Source organism: Colletotrichum navitas (genome assembly GCF_030913465.1).
Source record: "Colletotrichum navitas strain CBS 125086 chromosome Unknown LY79scaffold_23, whole genome shotgun sequence".
In the NCBI taxonomy this organism is placed as follows: Eukaryota; Fungi; Ascomycota; class Sordariomycetes; order Glomerellales; family Glomerellaceae; genus Colletotrichum; species Colletotrichum navitas.
This window is the reverse complement of record NW_026850569.1, coordinates 357,344-373,982: the sequence shown is the minus strand read 5'-3', so window position 1 is coordinate 373,982 and position 16,639 is coordinate 357,344. Positions and strand designations below refer to the sequence as shown.

The 16,639-nt window shown below is 58.0% G+C and overlaps 6 protein-coding genes and 1 non-coding gene across 7 annotated transcripts; 3 read left to right on the top strand and 4 right to left on the bottom strand.

Moving 5' to 3' along the window:
• Positions 1–114: 114 nt before the first annotated feature.
• LY79DRAFT_702962 (uncharacterized protein) lies at positions 115–2,585 on the top strand (the record flags this gene model as incomplete). The annotated part of the gene is made up of 3 exons (XM_060564955.1): positions 115–134; positions 441–852; positions 933–2,585. The coding sequence occupies 3 exons, from the start codon at positions 115–117 to the stop codon at positions 2,583–2,585; spliced, it is 2,085 nt and encodes a 694-aa protein (XP_060415131.1).
• A 568-nt stretch (positions 2,586–3,153) lies between these two features.
• LY79DRAFT_669076 (DnaJ domain-containing protein) lies at positions 3,154–3,886 on the bottom strand (the record flags this gene model as incomplete). The annotated part of the gene is made up of 2 exons (XM_060563593.1): positions 3,154–3,723; positions 3,812–3,886. 2 exons carry the CDS (start codon positions 3,884–3,886, stop codon positions 3,154–3,156), a joined length of 645 nt encoding a protein of 214 aa, XP_060415130.1.
• Positions 3,887–4,173: 287 nt separating this feature from the next.
• Positions 4,174–7,599, top strand: LY79DRAFT_658740 (DEAD/DEAH box helicase). The gene is made up of 2 exons (XM_060562728.1): positions 4,174–4,592; positions 4,678–7,599. The coding sequence occupies exons 1-2, from the start codon at positions 4,313–4,315 to the stop codon at positions 7,119–7,121; spliced, it is 2,724 nt and encodes a 907-aa protein (XP_060415129.1). The 5' UTR covers positions 4,174–4,312; the 3' UTR covers positions 7,122–7,599.
• A 70-nt stretch (positions 7,600–7,669) lies between these two features.
• On the bottom strand, positions 7,670–7,757 carry LY79DRAFT_t105. The gene has a single exon. It is a non-coding gene; the product is annotated as a tRNA-Cys (tRNA).
• Positions 7,758–8,878: 1,121 nt separating this feature from the next.
• On the top strand, positions 8,879–10,334 carry LY79DRAFT_702959 (uncharacterized protein; the record flags this gene model as incomplete). Its single annotated transcript, XM_060564954.1, has 1 exon — positions 8,879–10,334. Exon 1 carries the CDS (start codon positions 8,928–8,930, stop codon positions 10,332–10,334), a length of 1,407 nt encoding a protein of 468 aa, XP_060415128.1. The 5' UTR covers positions 8,879–8,927.
• Positions 10,335–11,215: 881 nt separating this feature from the next.
• On the bottom strand, positions 11,216–13,443 carry LY79DRAFT_513546 (uncharacterized protein; the record flags this gene model as incomplete). The annotated part of the gene is made up of 2 exons (XM_060554507.1): positions 11,216–12,984; positions 13,050–13,443. The coding sequence occupies 2 exons, from the start codon at positions 13,441–13,443 to the stop codon at positions 11,216–11,218; spliced, it is 2,163 nt and encodes a 720-aa protein (XP_060415127.1).
• A 403-nt stretch (positions 13,444–13,846) lies between these two features.
• On the bottom strand, positions 13,847–15,707 carry LY79DRAFT_551114 (MATE efflux family protein). Its single transcript, XM_060557614.1, has 2 exons — positions 14,146–15,707; positions 13,847–14,098 (listed from the first exon to the last, which is right to left on the bottom strand). Exon 1 carries the CDS (start codon positions 15,625–15,627, stop codon positions 14,182–14,184), a length of 1,446 nt encoding a protein of 481 aa, XP_060415126.1. The 5' UTR covers positions 15,628–15,707; the 3' UTR covers positions 13,847–14,098; positions 14,146–14,181.
• Between the last annotated feature and the right edge of the window lie 932 nt (positions 15,708–16,639).

The following is a 16,639-nucleotide window of genomic DNA, read 5'->3' as shown; positions in this document are numbered from 1 at the left end:
GTGGGCAGGAACCTACCTACCTACCTAACTAGGTACTAAGATAGTGGGCACCTATCAGCGGGGAAAGGCACCGAGTACCTACAGGTATTCATACTTTCCTGTCTGCTGTTCAATATGGGCAGCGGTACAGTACGGTACGGTACTCTACGATCAATGAGAATGACTGGCCTCTGTCAGATGCCGGGCGGGGCATCTGTTCGATCCCCGAGCCACACTGTGGCTGCCCGTAGCAACGCCTTTTCGAACTTCCCCACCCAGCTCTCTCTTTTTTTTTCTTTTTTTTCTTTATTATAGGGAGAAAAAAAGAAAAGAAAAAGCAAAGCACTGGACTTGAACAGGGTCGGTCACGAAACAGCTCAAGAGCATATATCTACCAATACCAAGAAGACATTTCTCAAAACTCTTAAAATCTTATTCCCATCTGCAAGCACATCCCCCAGAAACACTTTGCGCAACATGGGCAAGTCGAGACGAAACAGAGGTGGCCAAAGCCATCGCAAGGACCCCATCGCCAAAACCGTCAAGCCGCCCTCCGACCCCGAGCTCGCTGCTCTGAGGGAGAAGTCCATTCTGCCCATCATCAAGGACCTGCAGAGCTCCGACCCCAAGTCGCGCACCGCCGCCGCCGAGGCCGTCTCAAATATCGTATCCAATGAAAAGTGCCGCAAGTTGCTGCTGCGCGAGCAGATCGTCCATATCATCCTCAACGAGACTCTCACCGACGCCAGCCTCGACAGCCGCGCCGCCGGCTGGGACATCCTGAGGGTCCTTGCCGAAGAGGAGGAGTCCGACTTTTGCATCCACCTCTACCGCCAGGATGTCCTGAGTGCCATGGGATTTGCCTCCCAGGCCGTAAGTAACCCATCCCGCAACTAATACGACACGGTTCGTATATAGGTACAACGAGACGCACGGGTGCTAACCATGTTCAGATCCTCCAAAACATCACCAGCGCCGCTACTCTGAGCAAGGCTGAACTCAAGGCGACCTGGGCAATCGCCGAGCCTGTCATCGCTCTCTTGTCCGCCCTGGCCGAGGCTCAAGATGGGATTCTCGAGGCGATCGTGACCATCGAGGCCATCAAGAACCTCCTCTTCGCAATCATCGCTTACGCCGACTCACCACCAAGCGTCTGTCTCGATGCCCTTTCTGCCCTCCTTACCCTGTCCGAGGACAACACCCGTCTCGCCCGGGACGTTGTTGCCGACAACAGCCCCAAGCCCCTGACGGCTCTGATCGAGCTGCAAGGCGTGTCCGGCGCCAAGGGTGTTTTGGCCTGCGGTGTTTTGCACAACATTCTCACTGCCATGCAATGGTTCGACGGCACCCCCGACCAAAAGAGCCTGTCTGATGCGTCCCTGATCCCGACCCTATCCTCGGCACTGAGGGACCCAAAGCAGGACTCCGACCTGCCGCCCAAGTGCCAATGGTCCAACCCGACCGAGGTCTTGCAGCTGGCGTTGGAGATTCTGGCCGACATTGGAACAACCCTCCAGCAGTCCATGCGGGGCAGCGGCAGCAAGGACGGAGAGGAGTGGAACGCAATCGGCGGCGGAGACGACACCGCCATGGACGAGGACGACAAAGACATGGAGCACGGTTCTGGCGAGGAGGACAACGCCGGCGAGGACGACAATGACGACGAAGACGACGACCACGACGACGACTCAATGGACGAAGACGCGCTGCAGGCCGACATGGACTTGGTCACTGGTGTTGACGACGACGACGACGAGGCCGGCATGGACGACCTGCCTACGCTGCGCGAGCTGGTACAGCAGGCCGTCCCGCAACTCGTTGCCCTCGCGACCGCATCTTCGCAGTCCGAGGATGCCGCACAGCTCCAGGCGCATGCCCTGTCCGCCCTTAGCAACATTGCCTGGTCCATCTCCGTGTTCGATTTCTCACAAGACCACAACGCCGCCATCCTGAAGGCATGGACGCCCTCCGGCAAGGCCATCTGGAGCAACGTCGTTGTCCCCATCCTGGCCGCCAACACCGCCGACGTCGAGCTGGCGACCAAGGTGACCAGCCTCGCGTGGGCCGTCTCCCGGAGCCTACCTGGACGCGTGCCCCTAAGCGGCGACGAGCACAACAAATTCATGGCTCTCTACCAGGCGACCAAGGGTCTTCACCAGCCCAACCCGAACGGCGACAAGTCCAAGGACGAGGAGCCCGAAGACCCGTTCCAGGGCCTCGGCGTCAAGTGCATCGGCGTCCTGGGCCAGCTGGCAAGGGACCCCGCCCCCATCGCCCTCAACAGGGAGATCGGCGTCTTCCTCACCACCGTCGTCAACGCGCTGCCTGAGACGCCCGCCGCCGACGCCGTCGAGGCCCTCAACCAGCTGTTCGACATCTACGGCGACGAAGACCTGGCGTGCGACAAGGAGGTCTTCTGGAAGGACAACTTCCTGCCGCACCTCGAGGCGGCCCAGCCCAAGGTCAAGGCCTTGGTGAAGAGGATCGATAAGAGGACGCAGCCAGAGCTGCGCACCCGGGCGGACGAGGTTGCGTTGAACCTCGGACGGTTCATCCAGTACAAGAAGAAGAAGAAGCAGCAGCAGCAGCAGCAGCAGCAGCAGTAGCGGCCCTAAACAATGGGCGGGTAGCGCTCTCACCAAGATGATATGTGGGTGTGTTCGTAACGCCTTTTGGGATCATTGCGAAGGCCCCTCGATTTTGTGGACAGGCGCCAGGGAACGGATGCATGGTGGGCAGGCTGTCAAAAGTACATGTTTACAGAGAGATTATGAAAAGCACATTCACGATGCAACGGACGGGACGGGAGGGAAAGGTGCTTACCTGGCTAGATGAAAGACGTCGAATTTTGGGGGTGGTTGAGGAGACACGGGCATTGCACTTCTGACGTGGTTAGGGACATGATCGCGGTGTTCGATATCAAACTCACAGGTTCGTTGATTCAACCATGCTGTCGCGTTTGGCGTGATCGAGAAAGGGGGAAAAAATAAAAATAAAAAATCGCCGTAGTCGAGACTTGCCACGGTATAATGAAGAACCCCTCCCCGTCTATTCCCAAAACACCTTTGCCCACCCGTGGAAGAAACAGTTGCGCAAAAGAACCCAACGGGGACGAACGAACCAACGTGTGTCCGCGGCGAGTCCACCCCACTCCCCCGCCCTCCCCAAGAGCCCTTAGCCGATGGGCTTCATCTTCTTCTTCTTCTTCCCATCGCCCGACTTGCCCTTTTGGAAATCCCGCCAGCTGCTGATGCGCTGGTCCCGCGTGGCCTCCCAGTCCTGCTCGTGCTGGCGCTTGCGCTTGCGCTGCTCCAGCTCCTCCTCCTCCTTCTTCTGCTCTCGGCCCTCCTCCTGCATCTGGGCCTTGAGCTGGCGGCGGCGGCGGTGCTCGTTGTCGATGAGCACCTCGCGCGTCTTGTCGCGCCACTTCTTGGCGAACTCGTCCGTCTTGATCTCGGGGCTGTCGACGGTCCACTTGTTCTCGCGGATCAGCAGCATGCGGGCGTCGGCGATGGCCTCGTCAAGCCGCTCGCGGTGCTTCTCGTCCATCAGCTCCGTCTGGGCCTTCTTGAGCCGGTCGAAGGCGTCGGGCGCCAGCGGGTTCTTGGTCTTGTCCGGGTGGATCAGGAGCGACTTCTTGCGGTAGGTGGCCTTGATGTCCGACTCGGGCACGCCGGGCTGGAGGTCGAGGACGGCGTAGGCGTCTAGCCTGAAGGCCTTGAGGATTCTGTCGATCTCGGCATCCTGTTGAAGGGGGGAGGCGAGAAGGCGCCTTGTTAGTGCTGGGTTCTTGCTCGCGTGCTCTCTCTCGCTCCGCAGCCGTCGCATTTACCTTGTCAAACTCCTTTGCCTCGAGCTCGAGCGCGTCGAGCGCATCCTTCTCCTCTTTCACGTCTGGTGTTGCCATGATGAGTTCCGCGCTTCAGTCGATCCAGTGTACGAGTGTCGTGAAGGACTGATGGTGGGAGGGATGGTGGGATGGTGGTAGTTTTTGTTAGATCGAGTGCGAGGTTCAGCGCGAGGTTCAGCACGAGGCCAAGGGTGGTGCGGGTGCTGTGTGACAAGCCACATGGACCCGCTCAAGATCCCCAGTTGATAAGCACCCCCCCTGTACTTGCAGTGGTTGCCCCACGACGCTAAGATATGATAACGATAAGAAATTTCTCTCTTCCCGCCCGCCCAAATTTTCGAAGGCGGCTCGCCAGCTCTTGGGTGCTGCTCCAGCTTTGCTTGTTTCGCAACTCGGTGAAAATCAATCTTCACGAGTCAATCTTCACGAGCCAATCAACGACGACGACACATACGGCTTCGCGAAACATCTCAGCTGTCTAAGATGCCTCGTCGCGCGGCATCCCCTGCGCCCTCCGACGGAGAGGTCGACATTGCAGACTCCCTCTTCGCCGCGAACGCCAGCGACAACGGGAGCGATGACGGACAGAACGCCCCAGACTTCGACTTCGACGTGGACGGGATCCTGAACGGCAACGAAGGGGGCCAGGCCGAAGACGATGGCGATGAAGCCTTCATTGCGCTGCAGCAGGCAGCATCTTTCCGCAAGGCGTCCAACCTGAAGGGCAAGTCGGTCAAGAAGGGAGGCGGTTTCCAGGCCATGGGTAAGTCGATCGATTCGATGCAGGCGGCGCGTTGCTTCTTCTTGTTGTCCGTCGCGGCATGGTGAGATCTAACACTGTCTGCAAGGTCTGAATGCGAACCTCCTCCGCGCCATTACGAAGAAGGGATTTTCCGTCCCCACGCCGATTCAGCGAAAAACGATCCCCCTGATCATGGACCGCAAGGACGTCGTGGGCATGGCGAGAACGGGTTCCGGAAAGACGGCCGCCTTCGTCATTCCCATGATCGAGCGCCTGCGCGCCCACAGCGCAAAGGTCGGCACGCGCGCCCTCATCATGTCGCCGTCTCGTGAGCTTGCGCTCCAGACGCTCAAGGTCGTCAAGGAGTTCAGCAAGGGGACAGACCTGAAGTGCATCCTGCTCGTCGGTGGTGACAGCATGGAGGACCAGTTCAGCATGATGGCGTCCAACCCGGATATCGTCATCGCCACCCCCGGTCGTTTCCTCCATCTCAAGGTCGAAATGGGCCTGGACCTGTCCTCCATCAAGTACGTCGTCTTTGACGAGGCCGATCGTCTTTTCGAAATGGGTTTCGCTGCCCAGCTTACCGAGATTCTACACGCCCTCCCCCCGTCGAGGCAGAGTCTGCTGTTCTCTGCTACCTTGCCGGCCTCCTTGGTCGAATTCGCCAGAGCCGGTCTGCAGGACCCCACCCTCGTGAGATTGGATGCCGAGACCAAGGTCTCGCCGGACCTCGAGAGTGCCTTTTTCTCCGTCAAGGGAGCCGAGAAGGAGGCTGCCCTGCTTCACATCCTTAGCGACCTCATCAAGATGCCCCACGGCACACCCGACGGAGTTCCCCTGGATGTTGTGCCGTCCAAGAAGCGAAAGCGCGAGGGCGAAGGCAGGGGAAAGCCGACGGAACACTCGACCATCATCTTTGCGGCAACGAAGCATCACGTTGAATACCTCGCCCAGCTGCTGACGAAAGCCGGCTATGCTGTGTCGTACGTCTACGGTTCTCTCGACCAAGAGGCCCGTCGCATCAACACCGAGAACTTCCGCAACGGACGAGCCAACATCCTGGTGGTGACGGACGTCGCGGCCAGAGGTATCGATATCCCTGTTTTGGCCAACGTCATCAACTACGACTTCCCTCCCCAGCCCAAGGTCTTCGTGCACCGCGTTGGACGTACGGCCCGTGCCGGCCAGAGGGGTTGGGCGTACAGCATCGTGCGGGAGCTCGACACCCCCTACCTCCTGGATCTCCAGCTCTTCCTCGGCCGCAGGCTGGTGGTGGGCCACGAGACCGAGAGCCCATCCTACGCCGAGGATGTCGTCGTTGGCGGGCTCAGACGTGACAGAATCGAGATCCATATGGAGTGGATGGAGAAGGTTCTGAAAGAGGAGGCCGACATCGAGGCCATGCGTAAAGTCTCGGCAAAGGCCGAGAAGCTGTACCTCAAGACTCGCCACTCGGCGTCCAGCCAGAGCGCAAAGCGAGCCCGCGAGCTCGTGGGGACCAAAGGGTGGCACTCACTGCACCCCATTTTTGGTGCGGACATGAACAACGCCGAACAGGCGCGCAACGAGATGATGGCCAAGATCAGCGGCTTCAGGCCGGCCGAGACCATCTTCGAGATTGGAAGAGGAGGAAAGGGCTCGAGCAGCGAGGCGGTGGAAGTCATGAAGCAGCTGAGGAAACGCATCACGCCACACCGCGGCAACAAGGAGAAGAAGGTCGACTCGGACGAAGAAATGGAGGACCTGGACGACGCCGCGAACGGCTCGGACGCCGGATCGGACGAGGAGGCGAACGCGCAAGCCATGGAGGCCTACGACTCTGACGACTCGGACAAGGACGATGACGACGACGACGACGATGACGGGTTCGAAGTCACCGTCACCAACACGGGCGAGAAGAAGAAGAAGCCCGAGTCGTGGAGGGACTCGGAGGTCTTCATGTCCTACACGCCCAGGACGATCAACACGGCCGAGGAGCGGGGCTACGGCGTCACGTCGGGGGCGCAGATGTCGAGCTTCGTCGAGGCGGCGCGCAACGTCACGATGGACCTCACAAACGACGACACGGCCAAGGGCTTCGGCGAGCCGTCGCGGGCCAAGGGCATGCGCTGGGACAAGAAGCAGAACAAGTACGTGGCGCGGCAGAACGACGAGGACGGCTCCAAGGGGGCCAAGTACGTGCGCGGCGAGAGCGGCGTCAAGATCGCGGCCAGCTTCCAGAGCGGGCGCTTCGACCGGTGGCGCAAGGCCAACCGCCTGGGGCGGATCCAGGTGGGCGCGCTCGAGAAGGCGAACGGGCCGGAGCTGCCGGCGAGCCACAAGTACAAGCACAAGCAGGAGCGGGCGCCGAAGCCGGCGGACAAGTTCCGCGACGACTACGAGGTGCGCAAGAAGCGCATCGCCGAGGCCAAGGAGAAGCGCGTCGGCCAGTTCCGCGACGGCGCCGGCAACCGCAAGGAGATCAGGGGCGTCGAGGACATCCGCAAGGCGCGGTGGGAGAAGCAGAAGCGCATGGAGAAGAACGCGAGGCCGTCGCGCAGGAAGTAGGGGGAGGCTCCGTCGTGTTGTTGGTTCTTGGAGGAGAGGAGAGGGACGAGATCTGTCGGCATGTAATCAAAACAATAAAACCGTTGTACGTGGCATCTTGCTATCCTTCCCGATTCATGCGTGGCTAAGACCGACGATGGCCAAGTCGGATTGACGCGTTCGAGAGACGGCGTCTCTCGAAAGGGAAATGCTGAAGCGGCACCGGCTGCCGGAGGAGATGTCGAGGTGGAAGCCGCTAGGGCCCCTTTGGTGTTTGATGAGCATCGACATGGACTGACGTCGACAGACTCATCACGCACATACATCTATACGGACTTACACACACTGTACATACATACATACATACTTCTGACGATATTCGCCATGAGAAACGATCGACGTAGCTAGCAGCAGCCGTTGCGACGATAAAATCGCAAAGCATCGGTCGAGTCATTAAAGAGGAAGTGGAGTCGTCTCCCTAAACTCTAAAAAGAGAAGCAACCCAAAATAGCCCAGGTAGTTCTGCGGAAGTGCGTGGGTGCCACTCAACGGCAAAAGGAAACGTAGCAAGGACCGACCGCGGTTCGAACGCGGGGCCTAGAGATGGTTGCTGTTATTGAACTGCAATCTCTCGCTCTACCACTGAGCTATCGATCCTCGTGGTAATAATCAATGGCAAACCTTGACGCAAGAGAGCTTATTATACCTGTCTCATCCGCGTCCTCGGAGTCACCTCTCCCTTGTCCACAAAAAGAGCGGTCTGGGCTGTAACAAGCTTTGGCATTTCAACGACTCAGTGAACTAGCACCTTAACCAGCGTTTATTTTTCCTTTCCCCTGTTTTTAATCTTGGAAGAGTCGCAACTTGAGCTGTCGATGTGCAGACAAAAAGTCGTCGATTGAGTCAGAGATAGGCTGGTTATCGAGGCTTCCAGCCTAAGTCCTCTTCGGCTAGGCGTTCCTTGCCAAGCCTGTCTTCCAACCTCATCGTACAGCTTATCGATCAACGAAGGCTTCCTGCAACTTCTCGGTGTCGTCGTTGGACGAGTTTACCAGTAGAAATGAAAGTCACTGCTGTGGCCTGTACGATGTAGGCGATGCCAAGCGAGTCCTCAGTATCCCTCGGGAAGGTCGGTGATGGCATTCTAAGCGAACGCGATTCCAAGTCAGGCCATCCACATGCCAAGAAGGGGGTTGAGGCATAGGTGAGGATTGTGAAAGTGTCTACCGCTGTCTTAGGTAGGTTAGGGCTATTAGTTAAAACAGCCTTGGCAATATAGAGTCAGGGTCCTGGCTGCTAATACTAGGCACCCTGTTAGAAGCGACTATTATCTTTGCCTTCTTGGTGAAGCAGCTGGGACCCCCAACTGGCCATGACCACTGATAGACCCCTTTCGCTAATCAATCGAGTGATCGCTTGGCCTGTAATTATTGGCACTAGATGAGCTCCCTGCGCCTCATGATGTAAATAGACAGCTTGATTCCGTGCACCTTTGGTTGGTGACTCTGAACCAGTTGACGATTACCCAACTGGGATGGTTGCATCGCCCCCTGCGAGCACAAGCTACGCCGCTGGATGCTACGGAGGTGCTCGGTGACATCCCTCTTCTGTTAATTGCTTTTCCTATATACGTACCGATAGGCAAGCTGCACGATGCGGCCTGATGGGCAGTTGGTCTGGAGTCCTGGAGAGCAGTTAGGAATGAGGCTTGCAGATCCGGTGGCACTGAGGGTTTCTCCTCCACTCTCCTTCCATCTCTTTCTTTCATCTCCCTGTCCCTCGACACATTCTCCTACCCACCGTCATTTCTCTACTTTATATTTCACCATGGGACAACAACTCCCGACATCATCACTGACTGTTACGTACGATGGTTTGCTTTATAGTGAAGGCGGCAAGCAATACGAGAATTGGCAATCGTCCATCGTTAATGACGGCGTCATTAGTGAGCTGGAAGTTTTCGTTACCCAAAAGTTGAACCGTGGTCCAGCAAAGTTCGTCGAAAGGGTTGAAGGGTCCTATAATATGATGTTCCGGTTTCGGTTCCCCACTGGGAACGACGCAGCGCTTCGATTTCCTAAGCCAGGAAATACACCTCTAACTCTCGCCATAGAGAAGTTGGCAAACGAAGTCGCATGGATGGAATATTTAAAAGCGAATACGACTATACCTATTCCACACGTGCACAACTCTAGCCTACAAATATCCAACAACCCACCACTCCATCTCCCCTTCATCCTGATGGACTTTATCGAAGGAGAGAACCTTCGCGACTTCCTGGCGAGCCTGTCAGCACCAGACGAGGACCATGCCGCCGACGCCATGCGCTCGACCGTCTACGAACAACTGGCCGGATTTTACCTCCAACTCAACCGCTTGCGTTTCAAAAAGATTGGGTCTATAGCCAAGGATGGACTCTCGAGTCAATGGGAAGTCACACAACGCCCCTTTACCATGGACATGCACCAGCTCGTGTTAGGTGTTCACGGATATCGGACTGACGGATGGCCCACCAAGCCACTGCAGCGATCCAGCGACTACTTCGATTTTGTGGTGGATCAGCAGCACAACCAGCTCTGGGGACTGCGCAATTTGAACATGCCGCATAACCGTGAACAGGACGTTCTGAAGCAGGCCGCCGAAATCTCCCGACTGAGGTTCAGAGCCCGTATGGGTTTCAAACAGCTCATTCCTCTGTTCTGCAACCGTATGGATGACAGGGGCCCTTTCCTCCCTTTCAACCCGGATCTCGACCCGCGAAACATGGTCGTCGATCCAAACACTGGCCGCATCATGGGCATTCTCGATCTCGAGTTCACCAACGCCATGCCAGCTCAGTTTGCACAAGATCCGCCATTGTGGTTGCACAGAGTACTCCCAGGCCAGTGTCTTGAACGAGACTTTTTCCCCTGGTTTTTGAAAACCTATCAGCCTTATCTGGACCGGTTTCTGGCTGCCATGAGGAAGGTAGAGCAAGCGGGGCAGGCTGAGGAGGGACAAAAGCCACTGTCTGCTGTGATGCTTGAGTCTTGGACCAGCAAGCAGTGCTGGTTCAACTACGTCGCCCACAATGCTGACCATGTTGACGCTATATATTGGGCAGAGCTCTACAAGCTCCATCCAGACGGAGATGCGCCTGAGCTTTCGATCGTCATGGAATCCGAGATGAAAAAATATGTGAAACACACCGAGAAGCAAATCGCGGCATTTGAACAAGCGTGGAGGAACGTATAGGCGGCTTCCGGATCAATTCAAGAACAACTAGCCATGATTTTTCGAGTAATCCTCCGAGCCTCTCGATTTCGCCCCCATAATTCTTTCTGTATATGTTGATTAATTACTATGGAGGACGTGGCTGGTGGCTGTCGTCGGTCTTCAATACTGCATAGGGCTCCGCGCCGACTTCACCAACGTCTCTTACTCCCTTCCACAACTCGAACAACCAGGCTATTGAGTCAGAGACACAGGCTGGTCACCGAGGCTTCCAGCCTAAGCGCGGTAGATCCACTCGCTGCTCCACCACCCATGGGAATATAACCATCAAACGGTGCTCGGCAACGGACCCCAATCGGCCGGTTCGCTTTCCTAGCTCAACTTGGTCAGAGCGTCCGACTTTTACATTGTTAAAAAGGCCATCGGAAGGCTGTGGGTTCGAGTCCCACGGATCGCGGTTTGCTTTTGCTCCGTCATGCACCTTTTTTTGTTAAATTCCGAAGCGCCTTTAGGAACAGGCAAGCAGGCAGCCGACGTTGGCCGACACTGGCTGGCGTTGGTGACCGACAGACATGCCCGGAGCATGCATGCGAGGAGAATAGGCTCGAGTACTTCAAAGCGGCAAGATTAGCTGATGTGCATCGTTGTCACCCGTGCCGACCGAGCACTGCTCTCGGCAATTGAGCCAGATGGGACCGACCGGACGGTCCCGGACGGTCCCAGACGGCAGTCCGGGTTTCCCCACTGGCGGCCCTACAAGTCGGGGCTGAGCCCGTCACCGGTGGCCGACGATGCCTGAGTGGAACGCCACTATAGCCCTCCGGGCCCAAGTGTTTCCTCTCCAGCATCCCCCACCCCCCCCTCCATCTCGCATCTTCTTCTTTTTCATTCCCTTCCCCGTCTTAGACGAGGACTAGCCGTTGTACACTAAAGTCTAGGTAAAAGCCCGTAGGTATTGCGAAAACACCTACCCGCTCGAATCCGAGCGCATAATCCCGCTGGGAGCGGCGCAGGACGAGACCGACATCTACGCCGTCAATGTTCAGCGGGTCAGCGACGGCTTCTTTCATCATCATCTTGCCGAGCGACATGAAGTAGAAATTCACGGGACTCTGACTAGATTTCACCGATGAGAGGACTTCTTCGCAATCCAGTCGGAACACTATGGGTCTGTAACGTATCTCGCCGGGTGCAGCTTCTGGTGTGAAAAGCAGCTGTGGTGCATCGTGCATCCCGATGACCTGCTCTGGCGGGGCATGCACCCTTCCTCGCACCACGTTGGCCGAAACTTCGAGTTGGTACGCGCTGGCCAGCAAACCATCTCCGGAGCTTCCTGGCGCCGTTGTGCATCTGGCGTCCCAGAAGTGGAAAGAAGGGCTCGGGACGAGAGGACCGAGACTCAAACCGGGTAGGATTGACGCGGCGCTTCCAATGACCTGATCGTCTGCAAGCACCATGGATGCCCAAGACCATGTGGGGATGCAAGGGGTGTGATGGCGATAGCTTCTGGTGACGGGCTGTGTCCCGGACTCGGTAGGGTCCGGGCTCGGGTTGAGGTTCCACAGGAGCTCCCCCGCCAGTTCCGCAGGTGAGCTCGTCGGGATGGCGGCAAAGTACCGCTTACCGGTGACCTGGGAGATGTGACGGAGCATGCCTGTCATGTGAGCTAGCCTATGGTCGGGCTGTGAGAGCGGCAGGTTCATGTACATCTGCAACACATGGTCGAGGTTTCCGATACAACCCATCGTGTGGAACTTTTCTCTCGGTAGCCGTTGCGAGACCTTTTCATGGGTATTCAAGTAATGCTCATCTCCGCACTCGCATGCCGAGCCTTCTAGGCAGTCCCATACCATCTCGGCCCTGTGCAGATGCAGGACCCTGGGCGACAGCAGAAAGCGTTGAAACGATGGCGCGTGTCGCAAGATGCCCATCTTGCGACGGCTGAGGGCGAAGAGGTGGGTCTTGGTCGCCATCGGTCGCATAAATGCCCTCTCGACCATCATCCAGTCACTCCAATGCATGCTTGGGCGGACCTGGATGGGGTAGGTGCGGCCATGGTGGCTGATTTGGATGGTCCTGGACCCGGTCCTTTCGTCGGTACCGTCGGCGTCAGCTTTACGGACTGGGCGAAAGTTGCTGAGCCTGAGATCGGTGGTATCGGCCAGCGCAATGGTGAAGTGCGCATGCCGGAAGATGGCATCTTCGCGGTCCAGATGCCAGTTGTGGTCTTCGACGTCGCCATGGAGGACGCAAAAATCGGGGATCCAAGCGTACCGAACGCCCTGCTCGTTGGCCACTGTCAAGGCTTCTTGCAAGGCCACCGGGATCCGCCACCATTCCATGCGCCTCTGACGCTCCTCGAGGTTCTCGGCGGTGGTAAATGAACAAGGGACCGGCAAGGGCCGGGCAACGCCGTGGATGATGGCGACATAAGATCCGGGAGAGGCGGAAGTATCGACCAGCTTGACACCATTTCGTGGATCCTTGCCCAGGTCCAGGTATCGCCTGGGAGCCGAGCCTTGGACGCCGTGGCGAAGGGTTGCGCGGCAGGTTGGGTGCGACGCAGTGCACTTCTCGATCCAGCCACGCATCATCTTTTGCCGACGCTTGGAGTGCAAGGTCGGAGTGACCTCGTTGGCCGGGCCGAAGGCGGGCCAGGGCGACGGCTTTTCTGGGACGGGGTCAGTATCAGAGGCAGCATTCGGGTGTAATTGGCGAGGTGCAAGTGGCTCTCACCTGGTTTGGTGAAAAGCTCAAAGGCCACCTGGGTGAAAACCTCAAAGGACAGCGGATTCGGAACGAGGTTGCCTTGGGGATCGGTGTAGGCGGTAACGAAAAACACTCTGACGATATCACTGAGCTCTATGCAGACGATACACAAACTGAACCTGAGCTTTCGCTCGTGAGCGTCGAGACCCAGCATGAGCAGCATGCCTACTTTGATGGCGTAGCATGTCTGGCATCCCTTCTTGCCGGCTCTGGCAAGCTGCTTGAACTCGCATGACAGAAGAGTCGGAAACTTGGCGGGCGGGTTCAACACGGGTATACGGTCCCGATCTAGGTTGTAGCACACGGGGCACACAGATTGTCTGGAGGCGACGGCCCGGCCTTGAGTCCCGTTACGCGGCATAGCAAGTACAGGCAGGCGACTGAGAGGCGGAAGGGCATAGCAGTCGGTACCTGCTCCGGCCGAAAGATGCGTGGACTTGATCTGGTATCGCTGGAGACGTGAATGTGCGGCTAAGATGCGCGTGGGTAATTTGGCGATGGTGTTCGAGAGTGGAGGAGGGTTTGAAGATGGGAAAAGGCGGGTGACGTGCGCCGGAGACATACCTCAGGTACCAAGTACTTATCCTAGCTGGTCAGCTGGGTAATCAAGTACTTCCTTCTCCATCACCGTCGTCCCTGTCCGCCCATAGCCCGGCCACTGCTGACATAATGAGACGGTATCGCCTTACCTAAGCGTCATGTATCTTGTACATGGCAGCAGCGACCGACGGCGACTGGTCCTTCCCTTCTGCGCACAACCATCTCAACTCAACATCAGAGACAATCCCGGGAAAGCCGTGACTGTGTGTCTGTCTGCCTCATGCTTCGGCACCAACTACTTTCTTTCGACTCGGCACCAAGAGACGATGAAGCTGAACAATCGATGTTGATCCATATTCCATTGTATTAAGACAATCTAGCCACACGCATTTGCCATCAGGGCTTCGCCGCATGGAGTACTGCTATAGGCCAGGCCAGCGGTAAACACAACTACATATAATTAGTTTTGGTCTATGGTATGTGATGCAACCGCGCCATTCTATGCTGCGCTGAGAAGAAGAAGAGAAGAAAAGGAAAGCAGGACAAAAGAAAAGCCGTTTTACAACCCTTCCCTTTCTTTGACTCTCTCAACGCAGTCTTGCCATCGAACCATCTTCATGTAGATGCACTCGATGATGGCAATCACAACCATGCCGCTACCCAGGCCGATCCATGCGCCGTTGAGCTCCATTTCCGGCGTCCCCAGCTCGAGCCAGACGGCGACCGGCACCGCAGCCAGGTAGTTGACGACGAAGACGATGCACGCCGCCACCGACTGCTGGCCGAGCCCGCGCAGCACGCCGTTGCAGCCGCTGATGATGGAGTCGATGAGCTGGAACGCCGCGACGGCGAGCATCGAGTTCGTCGTCAGCCGCCGGACGACGGCGTCCTCGGAGAAGACAAGGCCGAGCTGGTTGCGGAACACGAAGACGAGGATGGCGTCCAGCACGCCGACGACGACGAAGACGACGGCGCACACTGCGGCGGCCCGCCGGGCGGTTGGCACGAGGCCCGCCCCGATGAGGTGGCCGATGCGGGTGCTGACGGCGACGGAGATGGAGAAGGGTATATGCCACATGACGACCGAGATGGTCGTGAGGATGGTCTGCGCGGCAAGGTGCTCCGTGCTCAGGTACGAGGTGCTGAGCGTCAGGATCTCGAAGGCGGCCCACTCGCCAATGTTGACCGCCGCGCCGGCAACCGAGAGCCGCACCGGGGCCCCCCACTCGGCAAACGCCTCGCGCGAGAAGCCGCCCCAGCAGCCGTGCGACCACCGGCCCCAGAAGACGATGTAGGCGAGCAGGAAGACGGCCCGCAGGTCGTTGGCCAGGGCCTGGCCCAGCGCCGCGCCCTCGAGGCCCATGCCCAGATAGAAGGCGAAGAGCCAGCTGAAGAGGGCGTTGAGCGGGGCGCAGACGATGAGGACGACCATGGCGCTCTTGAAGTCGCCCTGGGCCTGCAGGAAGCGCTTCAGGGCCTCGAAGGCCGCGTAGCCTGGCATGCCGACCAGGCTGACGCGCAGGAACGAGCCGGCCTTGACGGCGAGGTGGTGCTGCTTGACAAACAGGCCGAGGATGGAAGGCGAGAAGACCCAGAAGAGGCCGATGGGGATGGTGGCGAGGGCCATGAGGATGAGCATGCGCTGAACGTGCAGACCGACGGCGGTGAGGCGGCCGGAACCGTGGGCCTGGGCGCAGAGGGTGTCGAGGGCGGTGGCCATGCCCTCGTAGATGGCAAGGCCGAGGATGTTCATGGTCGTCAGGCCGATGCTAGCGGCGGCGAGGTCGTCGGCGCTCAGGTGGCCGGCCACGAAGGTGGTGATGACGGTGAAGGAGTACTGGAGCAGGTAGGTTGCGATGAGAGGCAGCGAGTACCGGCACAGCAGCCAGGCCTCGGCCAGCCAGCCGCCCTCTGCCGGCTCGGCGTTGTCGGGCTTCTGGTACGGCTGGTCCGACAGCAGCGGCGTTGTCTCGCCGGCCCGGTCATCTTGATGGCGGGAATCCATAGTGGTGGTGGTGGTGGTGGGCGGGTTCGTACGAGACGGCACCACGATGGCGGCGGCGGCGGCGGCGGCGGCGGCGGCGGAAGAGGAGATGGAGGGGTCGTTATGGGAAAAGAAAAGAAGACAAAGTGACAGGTAACTAACTGTCTGGCAAGGGAGGGAAGCACAGGGCAGGACAGGGCAGGACAGGGCAGGACAGGACAGGCACAAAGTTAAGATTATTGGATTGGGTTCGGGCTGCCGGAAGGGTTGCTTCAACTAGCGCCGGGCCGCATCAGCGCATCAACCCTTCAACGTCTTGGGGGAGGGGGGTGATCAGACGGTGCGAAACGTGCGTTGGAGTTGTGGGTGGTGGTTCGACCGCGACAAACAACGACAGAGCGAGAGAGCGAGGAAGAGATGGAATGGAGATGAGACACAGCGAGACAGAGTGAGGGAGTCGTGGAGTCGTGGAAACTGGAGTCTGGAGAATCCGGAGAGAGTCGGCTCGCGTCCCGTGCAACCGCAACAAAGGGAGAAGAAAAAGTTTTGCCCCGGCAAGGGTGAGTGGGGCCGATTGGTGGGGGACTAGACCCAACCCACCGGCTCCGGATTCGGAGGCGGACGGCCCGTATTTGTAATCGTAGCTCGTTTTACTTACCTAGGTATTACCGAGTATCACGGCCGAGCGAATTCGGCACTGGGGTATATGCAACTGTAGGTATTTCGTACGCATGTAATTCAGTTAGTCTACTGATGGGACGACCCGTCATCGCGACGGCAGGTTCCTGAGTCAACATGCCTTGGCAAGTGCGCGTTTGCTTGCGACAGCGGCAGCATGAAAGGCAGCCGCTGAGAGTAATCAAGGTGCTGCACTGGTGACACATCTCGAACCACCATGTCTGTCTGGTGCTTGGTGCTTCTTTGACTCGTCATCTTCATCTGACCAAGGTCTGTCTGGTACGGTGGCTGGGCGAGCGGACGAGGAAACATCACGTGCTGGTGTCCGTTCCATGTCAATTGCATGGTCTGATCC